Raw genomic sequence first — 24,710 nt, 5'->3', positions numbered from 1 at the left:
TTTACGCATTCCTGCATTTTAACCATAAAAAGCAAAGCAAAGCCTGTAACATGTGATGTGAGTCAGTCAGTCGCTCATTCAGCTGATGGTCAGTAAACCAGGAGCATCTCCAGCAGAAAACAGAGCACTACGATCCTTCTCAACTCATCATGTCATCTGTATCTGTGAACAGTGAACTTGTTTTCTACATTAATGGCAAAAGGGTATGTTACAGATATTGTTTTTAAATAATATGTTTTATATGATCTGTATATTTAAGGCACAAACATTCAATTTGATCAATGTGTGCTTTGTCTTATCTGAAAATGGTCCAGTCTTTCTGACTTTTTGTCTGAATAGTTTTTTTGAGGGGGAACATAATATTACTAATATATCACTATAGCTTTAAGATTTATTTAGTCCATAAATAAAAGTGTACAAAATGAAATTAGTTTTCGACTTAATTTGCTAATATCACAAAAGAAGGAAAGCTGTGATTCAAATGGCATTATTATTACTTCTATTGAGATGAAAGGGAAAGTTCACCCAAAAATGAAAATTGTGTCATCAATTACTCACCCTTGTGTCGTTCCAAACCTGTATGAGTTTCTTTCTTATGTTGAACAAAAAAAAAGAGATATTTTGAAGAACTAAACAGTTGTTGGTCTCCACTGACTTCCATAGTAGGGAAAGAAATACTATCTACGTCAGTGGGGACCATCAACTATTACCATAATTCTTCAAAATAGTTTCGTTTATGTTCAACATAAGAAAGAAACTCATACAGGTTTGGAACGACACAAGGGTGAGTAATTGATGACACAATTTTCATTTTTGGGTGAACTATCCTTTTAGTGATCATTTCTAGTCTTCTCATAATCGTAGTAAATAACCAAACTTGAAAATACGCAGGAGGAAATAGCGTGACTAACCATGCATGTCAGAATTTTGGCACATGACAGTCAGCTGGCTGCCAAACAAAATCATCTCATGTATGATGCCATAAAAATGATTTTCTACGCTTAGACAGACCATCATGTGTTTGTCCCTCCCTCCCACACACATACACACTCTAACTATGACTGTTGAAGTCTGTTGTAATATGTTTCTAGTTTCCACATTTCTCCCAGAAGTCAATAAAAGTAAGAAAATAGTGACATGAATTCACTGGTGTGTATGTGTGTGATAGACATGTTGGTCTCCAAAATCCAGTCCTCTCACGTGGCACACGCTGAATGATGTTTGGCTTGACAGATATCACAAAATTTGCAATGGCGGTTAGTTAATTTTTTAATTGATTTATTTTTGTTTTGTTTTTCTGTAAAGATAGTGGAGAAGAATGCTGATCCAGAAGAGATGTTAGTGGCATACCTGCGAAGAAAAGGTACGGTAATTTCCATAAGACAATGCTCTAAAAAAGAATGGTGTAGATGTTTAGTATATTTATTAGATATACTTAAATTTAATATATTTATAATATTTAAAATCTTTTTTTATATTTAAGTTATGAAGAGCCCCTAAAGAAACTGAATGATGTGAGGAAAAATTATATTTCAATGCTTTTGTGTTCTCTTGCAAGAAACTTTGCTTTTGTGTTTGCTTGCAAAGCTTTTGCGTCACACACAAAAGCACTAAATCATATTTTTTAAATATATTTTCTTATTTTATATTTAATTCCCATCACCATGTCCCCTTAGAGGCTCCGTAACTTACATATCTTACAGGAAAGAAAAAGAAAAAAGTGTGTTGTTTTTGTATTTAGTGGGTCTGACGGGCACCAAGTATGGCTGTGGTGGAGGGGGATGTGGGGCCTGTACTGTGATGGTCTCCAGATATGACCCTATCCAGGATACTGTGCTGTATCTTTCACTCATATAACAAATCTAACAGCATAAAAACTTGATGTGAAAAAAACAAACAAAGCAATGTTGGTTAACAGTGTTTTTCTACATCAAACCATACAGATGTCGCTAAAGTTCTTCTTTTTTATCATAACTTACACTCTAGACATTTTAAATTAAAAAGTCATCAATAAATGTGGTTTTATAATCTTTAACCCGTTCTTCAGTCACTGGTCAGTAAATGCATGTCTACAGCCGATTTGTTCTCTGCATGGTGCGGCCGTGGTGACCGTCGAAGGCATTGGAAGCACCGAGACTAAACTACATCCTGTTCAGGTAGCTGATTCTCTTCTCAGAAGTAAACAAATCAAGTACTTGAGTAAAAGTACAAATACTCTAATAAAATGTTACTCCAGGAAAAGTATTAAGTACTGCTTTTCAATTTTACTTGAGTAAAAGTACAAAAGTACTTGATTTTAAATGTACTTCAGTATTAAAAGTAAAAAGTACTGATTGATGATATTTTGCAATTTTTTTTATACTCAATTTTATACATCCCCCTGTCACTGCTTATACTGATAATTACTGATAATTCAGGTGTGCAAAAAAAAGAAAAAAAAAAAAAACTCATGTAGTATATAGGAAAAACAAAATGTTTCCAAATATAAATTGTAACGTCTTGAATCCACCAGGAATACGCATTATACATGCACCAGGATGCTTTACTCAGCACCCACAAAACCCATGCAAGTAACCGCTTGTTAACTATCTAGATGCGCTTCTAGGCTTCGACCCCTTTTAATTAAGGTGATGTGATTATCTAATGGTTCATAACAGATTGTAGTTAGCTGATGTTAAAATCCTGCCATACTCTCTCTTGCGCGCGAGCGCTCCCTCTCTCTCTCTCTCTCTCTCTCTCTCCATGCCTTCCTTGCGTTGGCATCTATGTTTAATGTGTGTATGTCTGTGTCTAGTTCTATGTTACATGTTCCCCTGTAGTGTAGTTTAATAAACATCCATATGTATTCACACTTGGTTGTCTGTGTCTGCTGCTCTCAGAACGAAGTCACTTTAACGTCCGGTCTTGTTACATGCTCGGGGAGCAATGTTTCAGTAAGGAAATTATTTGTCGTGGCCAGATAAATCATTTTCCTTAGAGTCAATAGAAGGGTCCGTACTGCGGACGAACTAATCATTTTATTGTACTATTAATACTACAGATAATTCCTGAAGATGGATATTTAATTGATAACCCGTTATGATTAATTATGTTCATCTCATAAAGCAAATATGCTACAAAATATACAACATAAAAACAAAATGGGTAAAAAGATGACAGCATTTTAAGAAAAATACTACATACTACTTTTACATCATTTGAAAGTGCTACGGAAGTGGGGTATAGATGCAATTTACGTTATTTTAACATTATGTTTTTTTTTGTTTATATATATATATATATATATATACAGGTGCATCTCAATAAATTAGAATGTCGTGGAAAAGTTCATTTATTTCAGTAATTCAACACAAATTGTGAAACTAGTGTATTAAATAAATTCAGTGCACACAGACTGAAGTAGTTTAAGTCTTTGGTTCTTTTAATTGTGATGATTTTGGCTCACATTTAAGTCAAGTCAAGTCACCTTTATTTATATAGCGCTTTTACAATACAGATTGTGTCAAAGCACTTAACAGTATCAAATTGGAGAATAGAGTGTCAGTAATGTATAATGATAAGATTAAACACTCAATTTTCAATTTTCAGTTAAAGGCATTTCATTATTGAATTCAGAGATGTCATTGTCTAGCTCAGTTTAGTTTAAATAGTATCTGTGCAATCAAATCGGCGATAATCGCTAGAAATTAAGTGTCCCCAACTGAGCAAGCCAGAGGCGACAGCGGCAAGGAACCAAAACTCCCTCTGTGACAGAATAGAGAAAAAAAAACCTTGGGAGAAACCAGGCTCAGTCGGGGGGCCAGTTCTCCTCTGACCAGACGAAACCTGCAGTTCAAAAGTTTATATTTCTATTTTAATTTTGTTGCAATTTCTAACAATAGTAGTATTATGTAGTTAGGTATTTAACAAAAACCCACCAATTCATTATCTCAACAAATTAGAATATGGTGACATGCCAATCAGCTAATCAACTCAAAACACCTGCAAAGGTTTCGTGAGCCTTCAAAATGGTCTCTCAGTTTGGTTCACTAGGCTACACAATCATGGGGAAGACTGCTGATCTGACAGTTGTCTAGAAGACAATCATTGACACCCTTCACAAGGAGGGTAAGCCACAAACATTCATTGCCAAAGAAGCTGGCTGTTCACAGAGTGCTGTATCCAAGCATGTTAACAGAAAGTTGAGTGGAAGGAAAAAGCGTGGAAGAAAAAGATGCACAACTAACCGAGAGAACCGCAGCCTTATGAGGATTGTCAAGCAAAATCGATTCAAGAATTTGGGTGAACTTCACAAGGAATGGACTGAGACTGGGGTCAAGGCATCAAGAGCCACCACACACAGACGTGTCAAGGAATTTGGCTACAGTTGTCGTATTCCTCTTGTTAAGCCACCCCTGAACCACAGACAACGTCAGAGGCGTCTTACCTGGGCTAAGCAGAAGAAGAACTGGACTGTTGCCCAGTGGTCCAAAGTCCTCTTTTCAGATGAGAGCAAGTTTTGTATTTCATTTGGAAACCAAGGTCCTAGAGTCTGGAGGAAGGGTGGAGAAGCTCATAGCCCAAGTTGCTTGAAGTCCAGTGTTAAGTTTCCACAGTCTGTGATGATTTGGGGTGCAATGTCATCTGCTGGTGTTGGTCCATTGTGTTTTTAGAAAACCAAAGTCACTGCACCCGTTTACCAAGAAATTTCGGAGCACTTCATGCTTCCTTCTGCTGACCAGCTTTTTGAAGATGCTAATTTCATTTTCCAGCAGGATTTGGCACGTGCCCACACTGCCAAAAGCACCGAAAGTTGGTTAAATGGCCATGGTGTTGGTGTGCTTGACTGGCCAGCAAACTCACCAGACCTGAACCTCATAGAGAATATATGGAGTATTGTCAAGAGGAAAATGAGAAACAAGAGACCAAAAAATGCAGATGAGCTGAAGGCCACTGTCAAAGAAACCTGGGCTTCCATAAAACTGATCACCTCCATGCCACGCCGAATTGAGGCAGTAATTAAAGCAAAAGGAGCCCCTACCAAGTATTGAGTACATATACAGTAAATGAACATACTTTCCAGAAGGCCAACAATTCACTAAAAATGTATTTTTTTATTTTATTTTATTTTTACTATTGGTCTTATGAAGTATTCTAATTTGTTGAAATAGTGAATTGGTGGGTTTTTGTTAAATGTGAGCCAAAATCATCACAATTAAAAGAACCAAAGACTTAAGCTACTTCAGTCTGTGTGCATTGAATTCATTTAATACACGAGTTTCACAATTTGAGTTGAATTACTGAAATAAATGAACTTTTCCACGACATTCTAATTTATTGAGATGCACCTGTATATATAACCTACCCTGTTTAGATGGTAATTCACAAATGTGACCCTGGACCACACTTACCATCATAAGTTAATAAATAAGCTTTCCATTGATGTATGGTTTGTTAGTATCGGACGATATTTGGACGAGATACAACTATTTGAAGATCTGGAATCTTAGGTTGCAAAAAAATCACCTTTAAAGTTGTCCAAATGAATTTCTTAGCAATGCATATTACTAATCAAAAATTAAGTTTTGATATATTTACGGTAAGAAATTTACAAAATATATTCATGGAACATGATCTTTACATAATATCTTAATAATTTTTGGCATAAAAGAAAAATTTAGAATTTCAACCCATACAATGCATTTTTGGCTATTGCTACAAATATACCCCAGCAACCTAAGACTGGTTCCTCTTCAGGAACTCGAGCTGCGTCCAAGAACGCTAGGGGAACGCCTCCAGCGTGACCACGCTCTGATACAAATGTAATCTGTCCAAAGGATGGGCGAGACGTCACGGGCGGGTGACGTAACGGCCAGGAGGCATAAAAGCACGTGCGGTGGAACCGGTGTCAGCTTTTGTCATTCAGCTACCGCTACTCTGTGTGTCTGTCGATCTGTGTTGTGAGTCTTATTTAGTGTTGTTTGTAAGATGCCTGGGCATCTCAGTGTGGGAGCAGACATCCTGTCGAGGCAGGGGCTGAGGCCCGGGGAATGGATGCTTCACCCTGAGGGGGTGAAGCACATTTGGAGAGTGTTTGGCCAGGCTCAGGTGGACCTCTCCGCTACTCAGGTAAGTACACAGCGCATGTCCCCTCTGGTACTCTCTAATTTCATCCAGCTCCACTGGGGCTGGATGCCATGGTACAGACGTGGCCGAGGCTTCGTCTGTACGTTTTTCCCCGATCGCTCTGCTCCCGGGAGTTCTGGCGAGAGTACGCTGGCACGAGGTCTGTCTACTTCTGGTAGCACCGTTCTGGCCGGGCGGCTATGCCGGCCTACCGCGCCCTTCTCGGTGACCTTCAGTGGGTAGACACCCCCTAGTACATGTTTCCTCCAGAGGCTGAGGCCTCCGGCCAGAGAGCGTTTGCTATGTGGTGGATCAGGATGCTATTCCATAGCCTCGAGTCCTCTGCTCTCCCCTCTTGGGGATCAAGACTCACTCTTCAGAAGTTGGCCTTCGGGACGCAGGCCCCGCCCACCTAGCCACCTGTGGCCTTTTTTCTCTCGCCCTAGCTGTGCTCCATCCACACTAGGCAGGGATTTGTCAGTCTGGCGGCGTAGGGATCTCGTTCCCCTAGTGTTCTTGGACGCAGCTCGAGTTCCTGAAGAGGAACGTCTCAGGTTACGTATGTAACCCTAGTTCCTCGAGGGAACGAGATGCTGCGTCTCAAGGCCATACTTCCGGCATCCCTACGAGCGGTTGCTTCATTCCTGAAGCTGACGCCGGTTCCACCGCACGTGCTTTTATGCCTCCTGGCCGTTACGTCACCCGCCCGTGACGTCTCGCCCATCCTTTGGACAGATTACATTTGTATCAGAGCGTGGTCACGCTGGAGGCATTCCCCTAGCGTTCTTGGACGCAGCGTCTCGTTCCCTCTAGGAACTAGGGTTACATACGTAACCTGAGACGTTTTGTGGTCCAGGGTCACAAATATGGACATGTCTACGTTCAAACATTTCATACAGTGGGCTTAAACCTAAATATAACCGGGCTTATGACCTAAATATTATTTTTATTTACAATAATAAATGCTAAAATTCAGCATTAGCAACTTCTACGAGTAGCTCTGGGGATCTCCTGTTCTTGGCTTATTTTGAGTCAGACTTGTGAATTCTGTGAATTGTAAACAAGAGACACGCTCTGGGGTGTGTTTCCCAAAAGCATTGTTAGCTAACTATGGTTGTTAGTTCCACTGAACTCTATTGGTAACAAGAGAACTTGCGACCCAAGTTGCTTTTGGGAAACGCACCCCTGATCGGATTCTTTGAATCAGTGAGTTGTTGACTGGAGAACAGCTGCAGTGCACTCAATAAAATTCGAACACCGTCTTGTAGTGATACTCCAGTAAAATGCAGATACTTGAAAGTTGTACTTAAGTAAGTAACGAAGTAAAAAGTTGCTGTCCACTACTGGATATATTGAATGGGTAATCCAGAACACACCATTTCGGTATTTTTGTTGTTGTTGTTGTTCACCAGGAGCGTATTGCAAAGGCCCATGGGTCTCAGTGTGGGTTTTGTACTCCTGGGATGGTGATGTCCATGTACACATTACTTAGAAATAACCAACAGCCAACCATGGAGGACATTCGAGAGACACTAGGAGGTATTTAAATACTCATTGATTTAATTTGCATTTTTAGAATTATTAATTCAAACACAGAAAACAAGAATTTAAACATCCTGTTTTCTTTCTTCAAAGGGAACCTGTGCCGTTGTACTGGATATCGACCGATAATTGATGGATTTAAAACATTCTGTGATGTAAGAACTGTTAACTACTAGTAGAAAACAAAAATATCTAGTCAGTCAGTGAAAAGTCATACATGAAAATTAGACTATAGAGTGCTCTATAGTGACATGATTCATATTTTTACAGACTCCGATATCTTGCCAAAATGGTGATGGAAATGGAAAATGTTGCATGGAAAACAGCAATTCTCACAACAATGAATCTGATGTAAGATAATATTTAGACACAAAAATGTTTAGAATTTCTTAAACATTATCACTAATTACAGTAGTACACCTGATTATTGTTATAAGTAGACAGAGATTGGTAAATATAGGTTGATAACTGCTACTGCTATTGTTGGTAGATATCTGGAGAACTTTTCAGCATGGATAATGTCTTACCCCTGGACCCAACTCAGGATCTGATCTTTCCCCCAGAGTTACTGGTGAGCAAACCGTGTGTTCTTGTGGTAGCTAATATAAATGTGGACATTTCAGGCCACTATATATATATATATATATATATTGTTATATCCTTTCTTTCCAACAGATTATGGGAAAGAAAAAAGCAGAACAACTTTTTTTCCAGGGTGAAAAGGTCAGGTGGATTTCACCAGCTGATCTGAAGGATTTAATCAAGCTGAAAGCTGAATACCCCAATGCACCACTTTTGGTTGGGAACACAACCATAGGTTGGTTTCAAGAAGAAGTTCATCCATCCATCCATCCATCCATCCTTCTAACCTGTTTCTGTACTTTTACAGGGCCAAAGATGAATCTGAAGGGAACCGTCCATCCTTTGGTGATCTATGGTGGAAGTATTCCAGAACTTCGAACTATCAAATGGGGAAACAATGGTAAATCATGGATAAATAATGTATCACCATTTCATCTGCTTATTTAACGAATATTAAAGCCCAAAGTACATTCAACAACGCTGTTTTATTTAGGTGTAACTGTAGGGGCAGGATGCAGTTTGTCCGTTTTGAAGGATGTCCTCCTGCGAGGAATTGAGGAACTCGGGACACAGAAAAGCAGGGTTTACCAGGCCCTAGTTCAAATATTACAGTGTTTGGCCGGCAAACAGATACGCAACATGGCTGTGAGTAGCAAAAACAAATCACCTTGAGGAATTAAGTGGAACAGTTGGACTGAAATATATACACAAAAATAATATTAAGTTGGTAGCTAATGTAGTATTGTTAAATTAACATTTCATGCAAGACCAAAAGTAATTTTGATGACAAATTTGTGTTTTAATTACTTGTCTATATGTTACAAATTTATGTTGGAAATTCAAGACCATTGGTGGAAATATCCTGAGCGCCAACCCCAAATATGACTTGAGCAGCATTCTAGCAGCAGCGGAGTGCACGCTACACATTGTTTCTAATGGTAATGGCAATATATTCTGATTATTATTTGTACATAATTGCCTATAACTGCCTTTTTGCAATATTTATCAGTTTCCAATATATTTGACATGGAAATTAATATTTTTAATTAGAATTAAATTTTTCCGTTGGTCTTGAATACAGATGGTGGTCGAGAGATCTGTCTAAGTGAGGAGTTTTTCACAGACTTTGGTAAAACGGCTCTACGACCAGATGAGATTCTGCTGACTATTGACATTCCTCACTCAAGACCGGTACTTTAATCAAAATGGAGGATGCATACAAAAGCTAATGCTAAAAATAAAGCCTATAAAACAAACACAGTTACCCTAAAAGACTATTAGTCATTGCTAATTCCATTAATTTCATTTTTTAACCACAAATTCACTTTTACACTACAAATACATTAGGAATTCAGTTTCCATTCTGAAAAGCTAATCGCTAATCCCTGTGCTTTACAGTGGGAGTTTGTGTCAGCATTTCGCCAGGCACAGCGCAGAGAGTTCGCCTTCTCCATAGTGAACACTGGCATGAGGGTTGTGTTCAGACATGACTCAAATGTGGTGGAAAATCTGGATATTTTTTATGGAGGTGTGGGACCAACTCTGGTAAAAGCCAGACACACCTGTAAAGAGCTGATGGGAAGGTACAGCCATTTCAAGGTCTACATAATTCACATCCGAAAATATTGTATATAAGAGAACAGACTGTACACTGTTTTACTGAAGGTAACAAATACATTGCTTAGAAAAAGAAAAGCCAAAACTTAACCATTAAATGAACGACTAACGAAATCTGGTTCGCTACCTGCATTATTTTGTGTTGCTAAATTGTATACATCCCAGTCAGTGAACACTTATTTTTGCTTGGCAGAAAATGGAATGAGAAACTTCTGGCAGAGGGAACGCAGCTCTTAGAAGACGAAATTTCTGTGCCCCCTACTATCCCTGGTGGACGGGAAGAGTATCGCAAGGCTCTAGTACTCAGCTTCTTTTTCAAGTTTTACATGCAAGTGCTGCTGGAGCTCCAACAAAAGGTATGATTATGGTAATTATTAGTTTAAAAGCAGGACAATTTATTTAAGTCCTACTTAAATTGTTTTTTTTTTATGTTGTCGCTAAAGGAGGTTGGCATGAATGATTTGCCATTAGAGTATCTCAGCGCATTAAAACCCTTCAAAAATGAGGTGCCGCAAGGAAACCATTCTTTCCAGGTAGGCAGAACTGAGATACACTGAAACAAACTCAAAACAAAGCTTGCATTTTCATATAAAGTGTGATTAACAACTTTCTCATTACCAATTCAATTACAGCTTGTACCAGAGACTCAGTCTTCTAATGACCCGGTGGGACGTCCCAACATACACCAGGCTGCCCTTCAGCAGGCTACAGGAGAAGCTGTGTATTACGATGACATCCCATCTGTTAAAGGAGAACTGTTTGTTTCCATGGTAACCAGCACAAGGGCTCATGCAAAGATCATGTAAGTGGAACGCAATTCATTCAACATTTATGGAATAACACATTTAAACAACAACATTTTGATCATGTTGATTCATTTTATTTTCCCCAACACAATCAAACATTCCAGAAATTGCAAACCTTCACAAGACAAAGAATCAGCTCATTCCGTTATTCATCTACAGACACATGATACATATTTAATTTTTCCTCATCTTCAGCATGCATACAGCTTGTTGATTCTCAGGATGTCAGTGTTGGACATTCCCTGCGTTTGTCCAATTTCCACCGTCCCATCAGGAATGGGAGTGATGGTTTCCAGCCCGAGCTGGATGGAGAAGGCTGTTCTTCCATAGTGCATGATGGAGCCGTAGTCATATGGAGTGTTTTGGTTGTTGATTTCAGGAGACATGTTCTCCCAGTTGATCTTGACGTGCTGGTCACGATCACTTCTGGTTTGCTCGTGGTAGAAGCCCAGAGCATGATTGAGCTCATGCTGAACGATGCCGTGATACACACAGCCGTACCTGTTTAAGGAGACCACCTGCTTGCCACCAGTTCTGCCAAGAGAAGAGAAGCACCTGGCAGTAGAGAGGAAATAAATATTTTTTTTGGAATATGGCCTGTTAATTGTTTCTTATTAATATTGTATGATTGTTCTCACCCATCTTTGTTCTCAATACTGATGTAGTCGGCCTGAGTTGATCTGGCCACAAAGCGGATGCAGGTTTTGAAGTGAAACAGGGACAAGGCGTTCGCAATCACTGATCTGTCATAATAGGTTGCAAACAAAAGGGGCCAAAGGTTTAAAATGACATTTACATGAATGATAGATAGGTTCAGGGATTAAAGGTGATTTACTCACAGAATACACTGCTCACTATGTAAGGGATCTTCACTACATTATTAGAGTTTTTTCTTCCAGAGACAGGTGTTGTTAAAGCAGTAGAGAGCATTTCTGGTTTTGGGAAACACCAGATCTTCAATCAAGACTTCAGAAGATCCTGCATTTAAAGAGAAACATCTGAGAAAAGTTATTTTTTAATAGCATCTGTTGGGTTTACAGTAATCTACTAGGTGACTCACCATTGTTGGAGTATAAAATCTGTGTAGTGATATCAATATTTTCAATATTATCTATATTACTTGTGAGAAAATTTCAACTTCTTGAGTCCAAGACTAGACAGGATCTTACCATGAAATAATACGCCCAGGAGACACTAAACAGCAGCAGCAGAATGGAGAGGGAGGCTCTTGTGTCCATGTCTTCTCAGTGTGTAGAGATGTTCAGGATGCTCCTGTGCTGAGCTTTGGTGCCTTTGTGCTGTCAGACCTGGACTTTATATTCACCTGAGTAGGTAGGTCTACTGGGGGATTATGGGTAGGGTCTTAGTGTCCAGAGACTAATGTGTGTAACTAAAGGGAGGAAACTCTGACCTCGTTTGTTAGTCCAACCCTACATAATCAGAGAAGGTACTTAAGACTGTAATCCACTGAAATGGACATGCTGTAAGTCTTGGCTTTTTGACACCACAAAACAATTGTTTACAGGGAGTATCCACAACATTTAAGTGCTTTCTTGAGACAGATTTATAAACAATGTGAGAGAACATCTCATTGGAAGCATCCAAAAAATGTGCATTGTCATCACAGCATTGAGAAGTCAGCTGGGTTAAAACAGTACTCTGATTTTGCAATTCTGAAGCCTTAGTATGTTCTTTTAAGTAATGTTTTCAACTTTAGAGTCAAACAATAATGGATCTTCCTCATGTTAAAGAAAATGAGAGAGAGAGAAAAGTTTAGTACTGAAGGTAACTAACACATGGGATATAAATTAAAAAGAAAATTAAATTTTCCACAAGCTGACAATCAGAGTTAAGTTGAAAAATCGAATTGTGCTAGTTGCATTGATAGTTCACCGAAAAATGAAAATTCTGTCATTAATTACTCATCCTCATGTCGTTCCAAACCCATAAGACCTTTGTTCATCTTCGGAACACAAATTAAGATATTTTTAATGCATTCTGAGAGCTCTCTGACCCTCCCATAGACAGCAAGGATCCTAACACGATCAAGGTTCAGAAACGTAGCAAGGAGATCATTAAAATAATCCATGTGACAACAGTGATTCAGTTTTACGAAGCTACGAGAATACTTTTTGTGCGCAAAGAGTATATTAAAAAAAAAATAAAGTCGTTATTTTGGTTTTCTTCGCGCACAAAAAGTATTCTCATAGCTTCGTAAAATTATGGTTGAACCACTGATGTCACATGGATTATTTTAACGATCTCCTTGCTACGTTTCTGAACCTGGATCGTGTAAGGATCCTTCGTTCATCTTTGTGTTCCGAAGATGAACGAAGGTCTTACAGGTTTGGAACGACATGAGGGTGAGTAATTAATGACATAATTTTCATTTTTGGGTGAACTATCCCTTTAAGTTGAAGCATTACATGTACTGAAATCTGTGACTACTAGTTTCTTTCTGGCAGGCAATAGGTTACAAAACGTCTAATAGAGGGAACACAGGAGTAGGGAAGAGTATCGCAGTTCTCGTAGTTTTACATTTTGTTCTAGTTAGTCATGATGTGATTATGTTTATCTACTGAGGATTTTCTCGGTCAAAACTCTACAGTTTTGTAAATATCAGTAAATATAATGATACTTTGCAGATATCACTGCACTAATCTTAACATGAATGTTAAGTTACGGCTACTAAGTGACTTCAAACTTTTTGATCATTTCAAAAAGATCGAAAGAAAGATTTTTAATAACAAAAAATATGAGGCTCATGTTTCATCTTGAAGTTTTAATAGCTGTATCCCCCAACAACATCAAACATTTTGGAAAAACCATGAAAGACAAAGACCATCACCTTATTACATTATTAATCTTTGGACTGGTAAACTGTATTAAATTATCTCAAACAACACATCCATAAAGCTTGTTGATCCTCAGGATGTCGAGGTTAGACATATCCTGCCTCTGTCCTATTACCACTGTTGCATCAGGAATGGGAGTGATGGTGTACTTCCCAGCTTGAGTGGTGAAGGCTGTTCTTCCATAGTGCATGACAGAACTGTAGTCATATGCGGTGTTTTGATTGTTGGTGTCCCGTATTTGGAAGTTGCTGGCCTTATCAGTTGGGATGTACTCCCAGTTGATCTTAACGTACTTGTCACGATCGCTCCTGGTGTGTTCGTGGTAGAAGCCCAGAGCATGATTGAGCTCATGCTGAATGATGCCGTGATACACACAACCGGTCCTTTTGAGGGATACCACCTGTTTACCACCAATTCTACCAAGATAAGAGTAGCACCTGAGAGAAAAGTTAATATATTAATATAATTATCATCACTTTGTGTTAAAATGCTACACGTTGTGAAAGAGTTTCTGCTAAGCCAATGAAATGTTTCCTGTTTGTATAGTATAATTGTCCTCACCCATCTTTATTCTCAATACTGATGTAGTCAGTTTGATTTAATCTGGGTACAAAGCGAATGCAAGTCTTGTTGTGAAAGGTAGACATGGCATTCTGAATAACTGAGATGTCAGTAGAAGCTGCAAACAAAAAATAACGGTTTATTTTAATACAAGTTAAATGCATATGTTCAATGACTGAAAGTGATTCACTTACAGTATTCACTGCTCACTATGTAAGGGACCTCCACTAGATTGCTAGAGTTTTTCTTCCAGAAACAGTTGTTGTTGAGGCAGTAGAGAGCATTTTTGGTTTTAGGAAACACCAGATCTCCTTCCATCAGGTGTTCAGAAGATCCTGAAGTTTAAGAAACATATTTTGATGAAAGGACTCAATATGTGTACGTTCAAGCACATTTTCGATATTGCCCAATATTGTGAAAGCTTCAGAGGAATCTACAAGATGCCTGACCCTTGTTGGTCTCCAGAAACTTTGTAGTGATGTCCACTTTTTCAGGTGTGGGTAGAAATGCAGGAGGGCCAGGCTTCTGATTGTGAAAAAAGAAAAGTTGTATGTTACTCTTACAATAAAAGTTCATCATCTCAGTGCATTGAGAGACTAGACAAGAATCTTACCCTGACAGGGTTTGCCAAGGAAATGCCAACCAACAGCAGCAGAATGGAGAGGGAAGCTCTTGGGTCCATGTTGTCTCCGTGTGTAGAGATGTTCAGGATGCTTCTGAGCTGAAATTTGGTGTCTGCAAGCTGTTGAATCGGAACTTTATATTGTAGGTGTAGGTAGGTGGGGCAACCAGGCGTTGAGCCTGTCTAGAGGAAGGAATGTCTGAATTTACCTGTTAATCCAAAACTGTGGTAAACGGGGAGTGCTTTCTCGAGACAGATTTACAAAAAAATGCATCCATCATGTGCGTCATCATGAATTGAGGAGTAAAGGTCATAGTCCAGCTCATCATGATTTAGTATTTAGAACCAACTAACTGTACCCAATATTCCTTTAGTCCTAACCACTTTAATGTCTTTTCCAAGAAAAGCCCATTTCTTGGCAAATATTCACAACAGTCCAAGTTACTCTTGCAATACAAACATATACAAGTTGATGTAGTATGCGTGAGTATGATGGGGATTTTAGTGTGTGTCATGCTTAGTGACATGCAGAGCGTGACAATTTTTTTCTGTCAGCCCACTCCGAGATTTACATTTTAAAAACATCATTATACTTTTAAAATTAAAATAAATCTGAGAGATTTAGTGGAATCCAGTTGTAGTTGTTGTTTGCGACAAAATAAGATAATTTGGGTGTTGACCAGGAGTAATTGAGGATTTGCTCTGCCCTGGAGATTAATCTGTGTCTGCCATAAGCTTTGTTTTGTTATGACATTCAGCACACACCTTTCCATGCTAGCATATGTCATTGTTCCCCAACTATGCCAGAGGACAAAAGAAAGGCTAAGGAAACATGTGTATTCTGATAATTTATGAAATTAGACATTTCATTTTAAAGAAAAAAAAAATAAATACAAATTTTACTGCATGTTCATTTTTTTATTAACTTGATTTTTCATTACTCAGCCACACATTACAGAAATTTAACACCAACAAAAGACATGGACCATCACCTCATTCGATTCTTCATTTACGGGAACGAGAACTACATTAACTTATCTGACACACCACATACATATAAAACTCATCTTCAGCATCCATAAAGCTTGTTGATCCTCAGGATGTCGGTGTCTGACATTCCCTGCCTCTGTCCGATTGCCACTGTCGAATCAGGAATGGGAGTGATGGTTTCCAGCCCGGGCTGGATGGAGAAGGCTGTTCTTCCATAGTGCATGATGGAGCCATAGTCATATGGAGTGTTTTGGTTGTTGGTGTTTTGTTTCTGGAAGTTGTAGGCCATATCAGGAGACATGTTCTCCCAGTTGATCTTGACGTACTTGTCACGATCGCTTCTGGTTTGCTCGTGGTAGAAGCCCAGAGCATGATTGAGCTCATGCTGAACGATGCCGTGATACACACAGCCGTACCTGTTTAGGGAGACCACCTGCTTGCCACCAGTTCTGCCAAGAGAAGAGAAGCACCTGAGAGCACAGAAACAAGAGATGTTATACAATATAAATCTGATTTAAAATTGTTTGTAAAAAAGTCCAGAAGGTATGATTGTTCTCACCCATCTTTGTTCTCAATACTGATGTAGTCGGCCTGAGTTGATCTGGCCACAAAGCGGATGCAGGTTTTGGAGTGAAACAGGGACAAGGCGTTCGCAATCACTAATTTGTCATAATAGGCTGCAAACAAAAAGGGCCAAAGGTTTAAAATGACATTTACATGAATGATAGATATGTTTAGGGATTAAAGGGGATTCACTCACAGAATTCACTGCTCACTATGTAAGGGATCTCCACTATGTTGTTGGAGTTTTTCTTCCAAAAACAGTTGTTGTTAAAGCAGTAGAGAGCATTTCTGGTTTTGGGAAACACCAGATCTCCTTCAATCAAGACTTCAGAAGATCCTGCATTTAAAGAGAAACATACTGATGAAACAGCTGAACATATTTTTAGGTTTTGATCATATTTTTTCAGTATTATGTGAAACACTTTATAGAAATCTACAAGGTGCCTGACCATTGTTGGACTCCAAAATCTTTGTAGTGATGTCCAGAGGTTCAGGCTCTGACACAAACACTCCTTCAAACCTCTCCTCCTGGTGGCAGAACCAGAGATGCTTAAAATGACACATTTGAAGAACATTGATCATTTAAGGGAGGTACTTGACAAGATCTTACCTCAAGAGGAGATGCCTCTAAGACACCTAAGAGCAGCAGCAGAATGGAGAGGGAGCCTCTTGTGTCCATGTCTTCTCAGTGTGTAGAGATGTTCAGGATGCTCCTGTGCTGAGCTTTGGTGTCTTTGTGCTGTCAGACATGGACTTTATATTCAACTGAGTAGGTGGGTCTACTGGGGGATTATGGGTAGGGTCTTAGTTTCAAGAGACTAATGTGTGTAACTAAAGGGAGTACACACTCTGTTAAGTCCAAAGCCTTTCTAAATGAAAGGAGGTACCCCAGCTTGTTTATCTAATTTATCCATTAAGTGTATGGGCTGGACAATTTTTAATTTCTTTGAAAATCCAAATCTCATTGTCTCAACCTTATCTTCCCATCAGCTCTATAGATGCATCGTTGGCTCTAGCCATGTCCGGAGTGGTCACTTTCATTTCTGCCAAGGATGTTCCTGGTCAGAATCGCAGACTCTGGTTCAGCAACCCAGAGGAGCTTTTTGCTGAAGAGGAGGTACCACAATAAATATTCTCTGGTTTAAAATACATCTGAATACTAAATGATTACTATCTCAGATTAGTTGTTTCAAGCCTATATACATCTGTAGTTGTTACTACTTCTTAGTCAGTAATGCTTCTTTTACATTTCAGATACATTGCAATGCTGTGTCTTGTCGGTTTGCACTTTGCAGGTCATTTGTGTAGGGCAGATTATTGGTGCCATTGTGGCTGAAACCAGAGAACAAGCCAAACGAGCAGCCGAGCAGGTGACCATAACTTACCAGGAGATCCAACCTGTCTTTTTCACTATAGAGGTATTTGTAAATCATATTCAGAAAAGACTTTATAATGGAGTGATAAACAAAAGTTGAGGCGCAACGTGTTCATCTAATTCTACTAATCACCACAACATCTTTATTTTTTATTAAGGAGGCCATTGAACACCAGTCATTTTTTGATCCCAAGAGAAAACTGGAAAGAGGAAATGTGGAAGAAGGGTTTGAGAAAGCAGACCACATACTAGAGGGTTTGTACAATTAAATCTGAATATTTGAATCTCTCCATATGCAATACCTTTTTAAACTAGTCTTTGACTTTTTTATACAATGCACATTATCATTCTTTTACATATTTCACAGGTGAGCTGTATATGGGTGGTCAGGAACATTTCTACATGGAAACTCAGGGATTGATTGCGATTCCTAAGCGAGAGGCAGGTGAACTGGAGCTCTATGTTGCCAGTCAGCATGCAGCTTATACTCAGGTCTGTATTGCTCTATGGACATAAACTGATGAGTTTATTCCTCAACTTTTGACCTAATTTCCAAATTTCAACAGGAAGTGGTCGGCATCACTCTTGGCATTGACTCCAATAAGATCACATGTCATGTGAAGAGGTTAGGAGGTGGATTTGGTGGTAAAGTCATGAAGATTGCATCATTATCTGCCATTGCTGCTACGGCCGCTTACAAGTATGGCAAAATGAGACTTGAACCTTTTACAGAATGGCTCTTATTTATTTGCTTGTGTATTTGCCTTTATTGCTTATATTTAAATATTATCAATACTTGTATCTGGGAAATGCAAAGATAGTATGCTATGAAAGTAGCTTTTAACACAATGCTAAAGCTAAGTACATTGTCTGTACACTCAAATTTAAACACAGGACTGGCCGTGCTGTGCGATGTGCACTAGAACGTGGAGATGACATGTTAATCACCAGTGGCAGATCCCCTTTCTTGGGAAAGTACAAGGTAATGTGTCACTATTGGTAACAGTATTTTGAATGGATAACTGTGCAACATCACAACAGCTTATATCCTGCCTTTTATCTACAGGTTGGATACATGAATGATGGAACAATCCTGGCTGCTGATATCACATACTACAGTAATGGAGGATGCACTCTAGATGAATCCTCTTTTGTATGTTGGTTTTTAAGACTTAAACAAGAAAAACTGAAATGTTAGATTTATAAATGACCAATCCCTTGAACTGTGAGCTAGGTTACTTAGGGATATTTCACCCAAAAATGAAAATTCTATCATTAATTACTCACACTCATGTCGTTCCAAACCCATAAGACTTCTTCGGAACACAAATTAAGATATTTTTGATGAATGTGAGAGCTCTCTGACTCTGCATAGATAGTAACGCAACTGACAAGTTCATGCGTCATGGTACTCTTGTGATCGAAGACTGACTCTGAAGAGAAAAAATTGTTGAATTATTAAACTTTATTATTTTTTATTTATTTGTGCATGAAAAGTATTCTAGTAGCTTCATAAAATTAAGGTTGAACCACTGATGTCACAAGGACTATTTTAACAATATCCTTACTACCTTTCTGGGCCTTGAACATTGTAGTTGCGTTGCTGTCTACACAGGATCAGAAAGCTCTTGGATTTCATCAAAAATATCTTAATTTGTATTCCGAAGATGAACAAAGGTCTTACATGTTTGGAACAACATGAAGGTGAGTAATTAATGATAGAATTTACATTTTTGGGTGAACTATCCCTTTAAATTCCCATGTACAATAGTCACATACTTTGTTTCTTTTGTAATTTACTACCAGATCATGGAGAAAGCTCTCCTTCACATGGATAATGGTTACAAGATTCCAAATCTACGTGGACGTGGACTGGTGTGCAAGACTTACTTACCCTCATATACAGCCTTCCGTGGCTTTGGTGGACCTCAAGGGTTGACCATCATTGAGAGCGTGCTCCAAGAGGTGGCCGCCAGGTGTGGCTTACCTGCACATCAGGTGGGATTAAAGACAAGTCGATTAAGCAGAATTCAAACGGTTTCTTAATGGGTTGAAATTTGGACTGGTAACCGAAAGACTGTATGTTAAACCTCAACTGTTGGTTTATAATGTTGAGCTGTTGAGGTAACTTTTGATGTTTCAGATCATGATAAAATTGGGGTTTTCATTTCGACTCTCTAAATATGCAAAGCAAAAAATATATATTGTACAGGTGAGAGACATCAACATGTACAAGGACGACAAATGCTACACCCACCACAAGCAGCTCTTTTCTCCTCATGACATGGTACGGTGCTGGAACGAGTGTCTTGAGAAATCTGACTACACCCATCGATGTCTGTCCATCAAGCAGTTTAATGCTCACAACCACTGGAGGAAGAGAGGGATCTCCATTGTCCCGCTGAAGTTCGGAATTGGATTCTCCAAAGGTTTCTATAACCAGGTGGGTGAAAACATGTAAGACTGCACATAAAATGTCGCAGTTTAGTTCACAAGATCACTTTAAAGGTTTTCACGGTGTATTAGTCAATACTACTACAAAGAATATCCAATATTGGACAATATTCTTGGAATTTTCTTCAGGGGGCAGCATTGATAAACATCTACAAAGATGGATCGGTTCTGATCTCACATGGAGGAACCGAGATGGGTCAAGGTATCAACACAAAAGCCATACAGGTGCGATGAGTTTCAGTGTTGAACAATGGATCCAATAGAAATATCACATGAAATATGCCACTTGCAAGATAATGTCAACCATCACATTCAAATTGCAGATTGCAAGTCGCATTCTGAAGGTTCAAATGTCTTCGATCCACATCAAGGAGACCTGCACAGGAAATGTGCCCAATGCTGCACCATCTGCTGCATCCTTTGGCACGGATGCTGTCGGGATGGCAGTCAAGGTATAAGGACAGTTATCGAATTACAAGTATTTACATGAGTGTCTTTTTCATGGCTGAAATTGTACTATTTTGCACATAGAATGGCTGTGAGAAACTAATGAGACGCCTCGAGCCACTCATTAAGAAACATCCCCATTACACCTGGAAACAACTGGTTAGTAGGAGTGACATCTAAATACTCAATTGCATAATACAAACTGAATTAAAGATGGACAGCCAAATGAGAATGACATAACTGCTGTTATGTTTCCAGGTGGTGGAAGCATATTGCCAGAAGATCAGTCTGTCAGCAACAGGTTTCTTTATGTATGTGCTTGACCTTGTAATAACGTACAGCAAAACATCTAAGCCAAAACTAAACAGTTCCCTGTGATCGGATATTGTTTAATAATTAAATATGTAATTTGCTTGTATCAGGGGCCCCCATACCAGTGTTGACTGGGAGAAAAGTGAGGGTAATGCATACTACTACTTTACTTTCGGGGCCTGTTGTTCAGAGGTGGAAATTGACTGCTTGACAGGAGATCACAAGGTGCTTGTCTTCTTTTAGTCATTTATATTCATAAATATTAATATGATTTGGCTATGGAACTTACATCTCATATCAGTAAAGATTCATGAACAGTTATTGATGTGTCATTGGCTTGGATTCAAAAAGCTGCAATTTTTCAGGTTATGTGTGCATGTTCGCAATTTGAATATTAAAATTTTGTGGACCGTGAAATTATATTTTACAGAACATTAGAACCAACATCGTGATGGATGTTGGTCGGAGCATAAACCCTGCTCTGGATGTTGGACAGGTATGGAAGATATGTTATTACTGTACTTCAGATACAAACAATTTGGATAATTAGGGTGTAAATCAGTGACCACACACTACAAGGCAAGGCAAGGCAAGTTTATTTATATAGCACATTTCATACACAGTGGTAATTAAAAGTGCTTTACATAAAAGTAAGTAAAATAGTCATTAAAAATAATAATAATAATCACAACGATAAAAACAAGGAATTTAAAAACAAACATTCTCAAGCTTTGTTCAAACTCTTCCGCACTAAGTGAAAAAACCTTCCAAAACACCTAACTATTCCAGTACTTCACCCCTACATACTTTGACCATCATAAACCAAACAAATAGAACTCAGAGGTCCTACTTTCAACTGATTAACCAACACACTTGTCTTTCTTTGCCCACATTCTCTTTACCATCACAGCACTTACTTTAGCATTGTTTAAACTTTTAATATTATATAAAAATTGATTTAAAATGAATTTAAAACAGTTAAGAATAGAAAATGAAAAAAAAAACTAGAGCGGTGCAAGAATTGAGCCTTGTGGGACTCCGCATGTCATGGACGTCCATTTAGACTTATGCTCTCCTATACTCACATAATAATAATAACTACAGTTAATAAATGTGTGCGTTTACAGGTGGAGGGTGGTTTTGTCCAGGGAATTGGGCTCTATACTATAGAGGAGTTACAGTTTTCTCCTGAGGGTGTGTTGTTGACCAGGGGTCCCTCTCAGTATAAAATCCCAGCTCTGTGTGACGTCCCTCCTCAGCTTAATGTCCATCTGTTGAGGAACGCAGAAAATCCTCATGCCATCTACTCCTCAAAGGTAAGACAAAAAAAACCTGAATGTCAACACAAGAAGTTGAAACCAAATCAAAGCTGTGCAAATAAATAGTAAGATTGACCATTCATTGATAATTGCAGACATAACAATCACCAAAAGTTACGTCTAGGCTTCTATGATTGCAAAACTCTTCAGGTCAGGCAGGTTCACAGCAGACTTCAATCATTTGAGCACACTAAACAACGTTTGCAACCTCTTCTACTTCAGTAATCTGACATTCTGAATAAAATAGGATATTTATGCACAGTGGAATTTTATTATTTGTTGAAATATTGGTTACGAAGGTATTGTATTTTTTTGGTTGTTTTTAGGGGATCGGGGAGCCTCCTGTGTTTTTCGGCTGCACTTTGTTCTTTGCCATTAAAGAAGCGATCACAGCCGCACGGAAAGAGAGAGGCCTGACCGAGAGTTTTCCTTTTTCTTCTCCTGCTACTGCGGAAAAGATACGAATGGCCTGTGAAGACTGCTTTACCAGGATGGTGGGTGAATAGTGTTAATACAGTAAATGCATATTCATAATTTAAAAATTCAAAATGTTTGTTTTTAATATATTATAATAACACTACAATACATGTAGGTCTGATTTTATTTGTTATATTATTATACCTTATTTCAGATTTATCGATTTTGGCTCCAAAAAACAAATTTACAATTTCTTTTTTCTTCTCTTTTTGTCTTCTCATTTTTTTTATTTTTCCTCACACAGAATCCACCAGACAGAAAAGTAAAAACCAAACCCTGGGCCATCAACGTGTGAAGAAAAACAACAGATTATTCAAACTTTGTAATGCTTCACTTAAACAAGCTGTCACTTCCTTTTCATAAAGACTTTGAGCTCATAAACTGGCTAACATTTGTATTATGCAGTTAATGTTTCATAAAAGCAATAAGGAACTTTCTTAGTCAATAGTAGGATGTAGATTAATTTAATTCACATTTATTATAATAGATGTTAAAGCAAATCCTAAGTGTCAAAGTGAAGTGATTTATGTGAGATGAAATTAAGATGTTAATGATAAGCTTGAATAACTATAAATTGTTCAAGAGACATGATTGCATGCAGATATTCATTTGTTTAGTAGATCATCGTTTGGCAAACAGCTGATAATAGTTGGATGTTAAATCAGGTGACTGTTGTGTTTAAATAATAAATGTCTTGTGATTTGATAAGAGCCACACAACAGCTTTAACCCCTTAACTGTCACTCACAGTTTTGAACATAGACATTATAGTGCACTATTAAAACTTAAATTTTTATAATTCATGAATGAAAACATTTTGTAACATGATTTTGATGTACCATTTCCATGGTAATGCAATGTCTGATTTTAAAATGGGTTTCAAAGGATGAATTTTGAGATTTTAAGTTTTCAACTAATATATAATTTCTTATGATTTCTAAAGCGTGATTCTGACAAAAGTCAGAACTCCTATTATGATGTAGATTTTTCAGGTGCACTCTTGTCATAAATTAATCTATTACTTTTCCTACATAATTTTTTAACAAAAAAAGTGGTAAAATACCTATTTAGGAGTCTTAGACCTTTCCAACGATATATAGTTTGTCATGATTAGATTAGGATTTAATTGTAAAATAGTGAAGTAAACGTAGGCGTCCCACAGGGTGGACGGTGACAGTTAAGAGGTTAAATCAGAACAAAACATAATAACAGGATTATGATGATGTTTTCATATGTTCAGAGCCCACGGCTGAGCTGGTCCAGAAGTTGATCCACTATGTGCAACCTACCAAAAACAAAACTATATTAATATATTTCAATATCACAATCAAATAACAAGGATTAAAGGATTTTTCACCATATTTATCTTTACTAGGCATTCGTTTAATCTAGATTTGGACTCAAAAAGCACAAATGGGTTACTAAAACTCTCGTACCAACTTTGTGAAGTGTGTGGCACAGGCCAGACATGCCCGCTCTGGGGTTGCAGGGCTGTTTAGCTGGAACGGGCCAGTTAAACCTGCATCTTTTCGGGCTGCAGTCACAGCGTCTTTAATAGCGAAGAACACAGAACTGCCCAGAAACACTGTCGGCTCTCCAATCCCCTGAAACAAGAAGAGCAGCTTTAGTTTGCAGTGATGTTACATCTAGAACAGATCTGGAAAATCAATAAAAAAACTGGTATGAAATATCAAAACTAGGGTGCAGTATTAGGTTTGAATGCACTTAAGACATGAAGTGAACCACAAGGATTCCACAAAATCTAAATAAATGCATGTTGAAGTGAACTGAATCTTGGAAGAGAAGATGAGTGAATTACCTTTGAAGAATAGATGGCGTGAGGGTTGGATGTGCCGGCTAAAAGGTAGACGTTAAACTTCAGAGGGACATCACAGAAGGACGGGATCTTGTACTGGCCTGGTCCACGTGTGTACAGAAGACCAGAAGGAGAAAACTTGAGCTCTTCCATGGTGTAGAGACCCAGACCCTGCATGAACGCTCCCTCAATCTAACACACACATATTATATGAGTAAATGCATATTCATTCAAGTATAGTCTCTCATGCTCACCGAGGCTGCATTT

The 24,710-nt window shown here is 38.4% G+C and overlaps 4 protein-coding genes and 1 pseudogene across 4 annotated transcripts in view; 1 reads left to right on the top strand and 4 right to left on the bottom strand.

Annotated features, from left to right (window-relative positions):
- The first annotated feature begins 149 nt into the window (after positions 1-149).
- Positions 150-22,925, top strand: aox5 (aldehyde oxidase 5). Its single transcript, XM_058759445.1, has 35 exons — positions 150-203; positions 1,306-1,363; positions 1,742-1,838; positions 2,048-2,156; positions 7,518-7,644; positions 7,741-7,802; positions 7,918-7,998; positions 8,138-8,218; positions 8,323-8,464; positions 8,537-8,629; positions 8,723-8,874; positions 9,074-9,167; positions 9,311-9,420; positions 9,628-9,812; positions 10,040-10,202; positions 10,290-10,379; positions 10,479-10,648; positions 17,235-17,361; positions 17,540-17,662; positions 17,778-17,874; positions 17,987-18,111; positions 18,186-18,319; positions 18,514-18,601; positions 18,686-18,772; positions 19,426-19,617; positions 19,832-20,062; positions 20,203-20,298; positions 20,397-20,525; positions 20,605-20,679; positions 20,779-20,831; positions 20,943-21,057; positions 21,263-21,328; positions 21,960-22,148; positions 22,478-22,645; positions 22,873-22,925. The coding sequence occupies exons 1-35, from the start codon at positions 150-152 to the stop codon at positions 22,921-22,923; spliced, it is 4,014 nt and encodes a 1,337-aa protein (XP_058615428.1). The 3' UTR covers positions 22,924-22,925.
- LOC131529643 (hatching enzyme 1.2-like) lies at positions 10,844-11,890 on the bottom strand (annotated as a pseudogene).
- On the bottom strand, positions 13,548-14,750 carry LOC131529645 (hatching enzyme 1.2-like). The gene is made up of 5 exons (XM_058759447.1): positions 14,682-14,750; positions 14,518-14,593; positions 14,263-14,403; positions 14,069-14,186; positions 13,548-13,944 (listed from the first exon to the last, which is right to left on the bottom strand). The coding sequence occupies exons 1-5, from the start codon at positions 14,748-14,750 to the stop codon at positions 13,548-13,550; spliced, it is 801 nt and encodes a 266-aa protein (XP_058615430.1).
- On the bottom strand, positions 15,760-16,923 carry LOC131529644 (hatching enzyme 1.2-like). The gene is made up of 5 exons (XM_058759446.1): positions 16,855-16,923; positions 16,694-16,766; positions 16,441-16,581; positions 16,240-16,357; positions 15,760-16,150 (listed from the first exon to the last, which is right to left on the bottom strand). The coding sequence occupies exons 1-5, from the start codon at positions 16,921-16,923 to the stop codon at positions 15,760-15,762; spliced, it is 792 nt and encodes a 263-aa protein (XP_058615429.1).
- aox6 (aldehyde oxidase 6) overlaps positions 21,413-24,710 on the bottom strand; it is a 29,042-nt gene continuing 25,744 nt past the window's right edge. Inside the window, exons 34-36 of the mRNA XM_058759448.1 lie at positions 24,447-24,635; positions 24,064-24,231; positions 21,413-23,912 (exon numbers count right to left, since the gene is read on the bottom strand). Coding sequence (XP_058615431.1) covers positions 23,856-23,912; positions 24,064-24,231; positions 24,447-24,635 — 414 coding nt within the window. The 3' untranslated portion in view covers positions 21,413-23,855. The remainder of the gene's footprint in view (positions 23,913-24,063; positions 24,232-24,446; positions 24,636-24,710) is intronic.

This window comes from Onychostoma macrolepis, chromosome 22, assembly GCF_012432095.1.
Source record: "Onychostoma macrolepis isolate SWU-2019 chromosome 22, ASM1243209v1, whole genome shotgun sequence".
Classification (NCBI taxonomy): Eukaryota; Metazoa; Chordata; class Actinopteri; order Cypriniformes; family Cyprinidae; genus Onychostoma; species Onychostoma macrolepis.
This window is presented reverse-complemented; position numbering and strand designations above follow the sequence as displayed.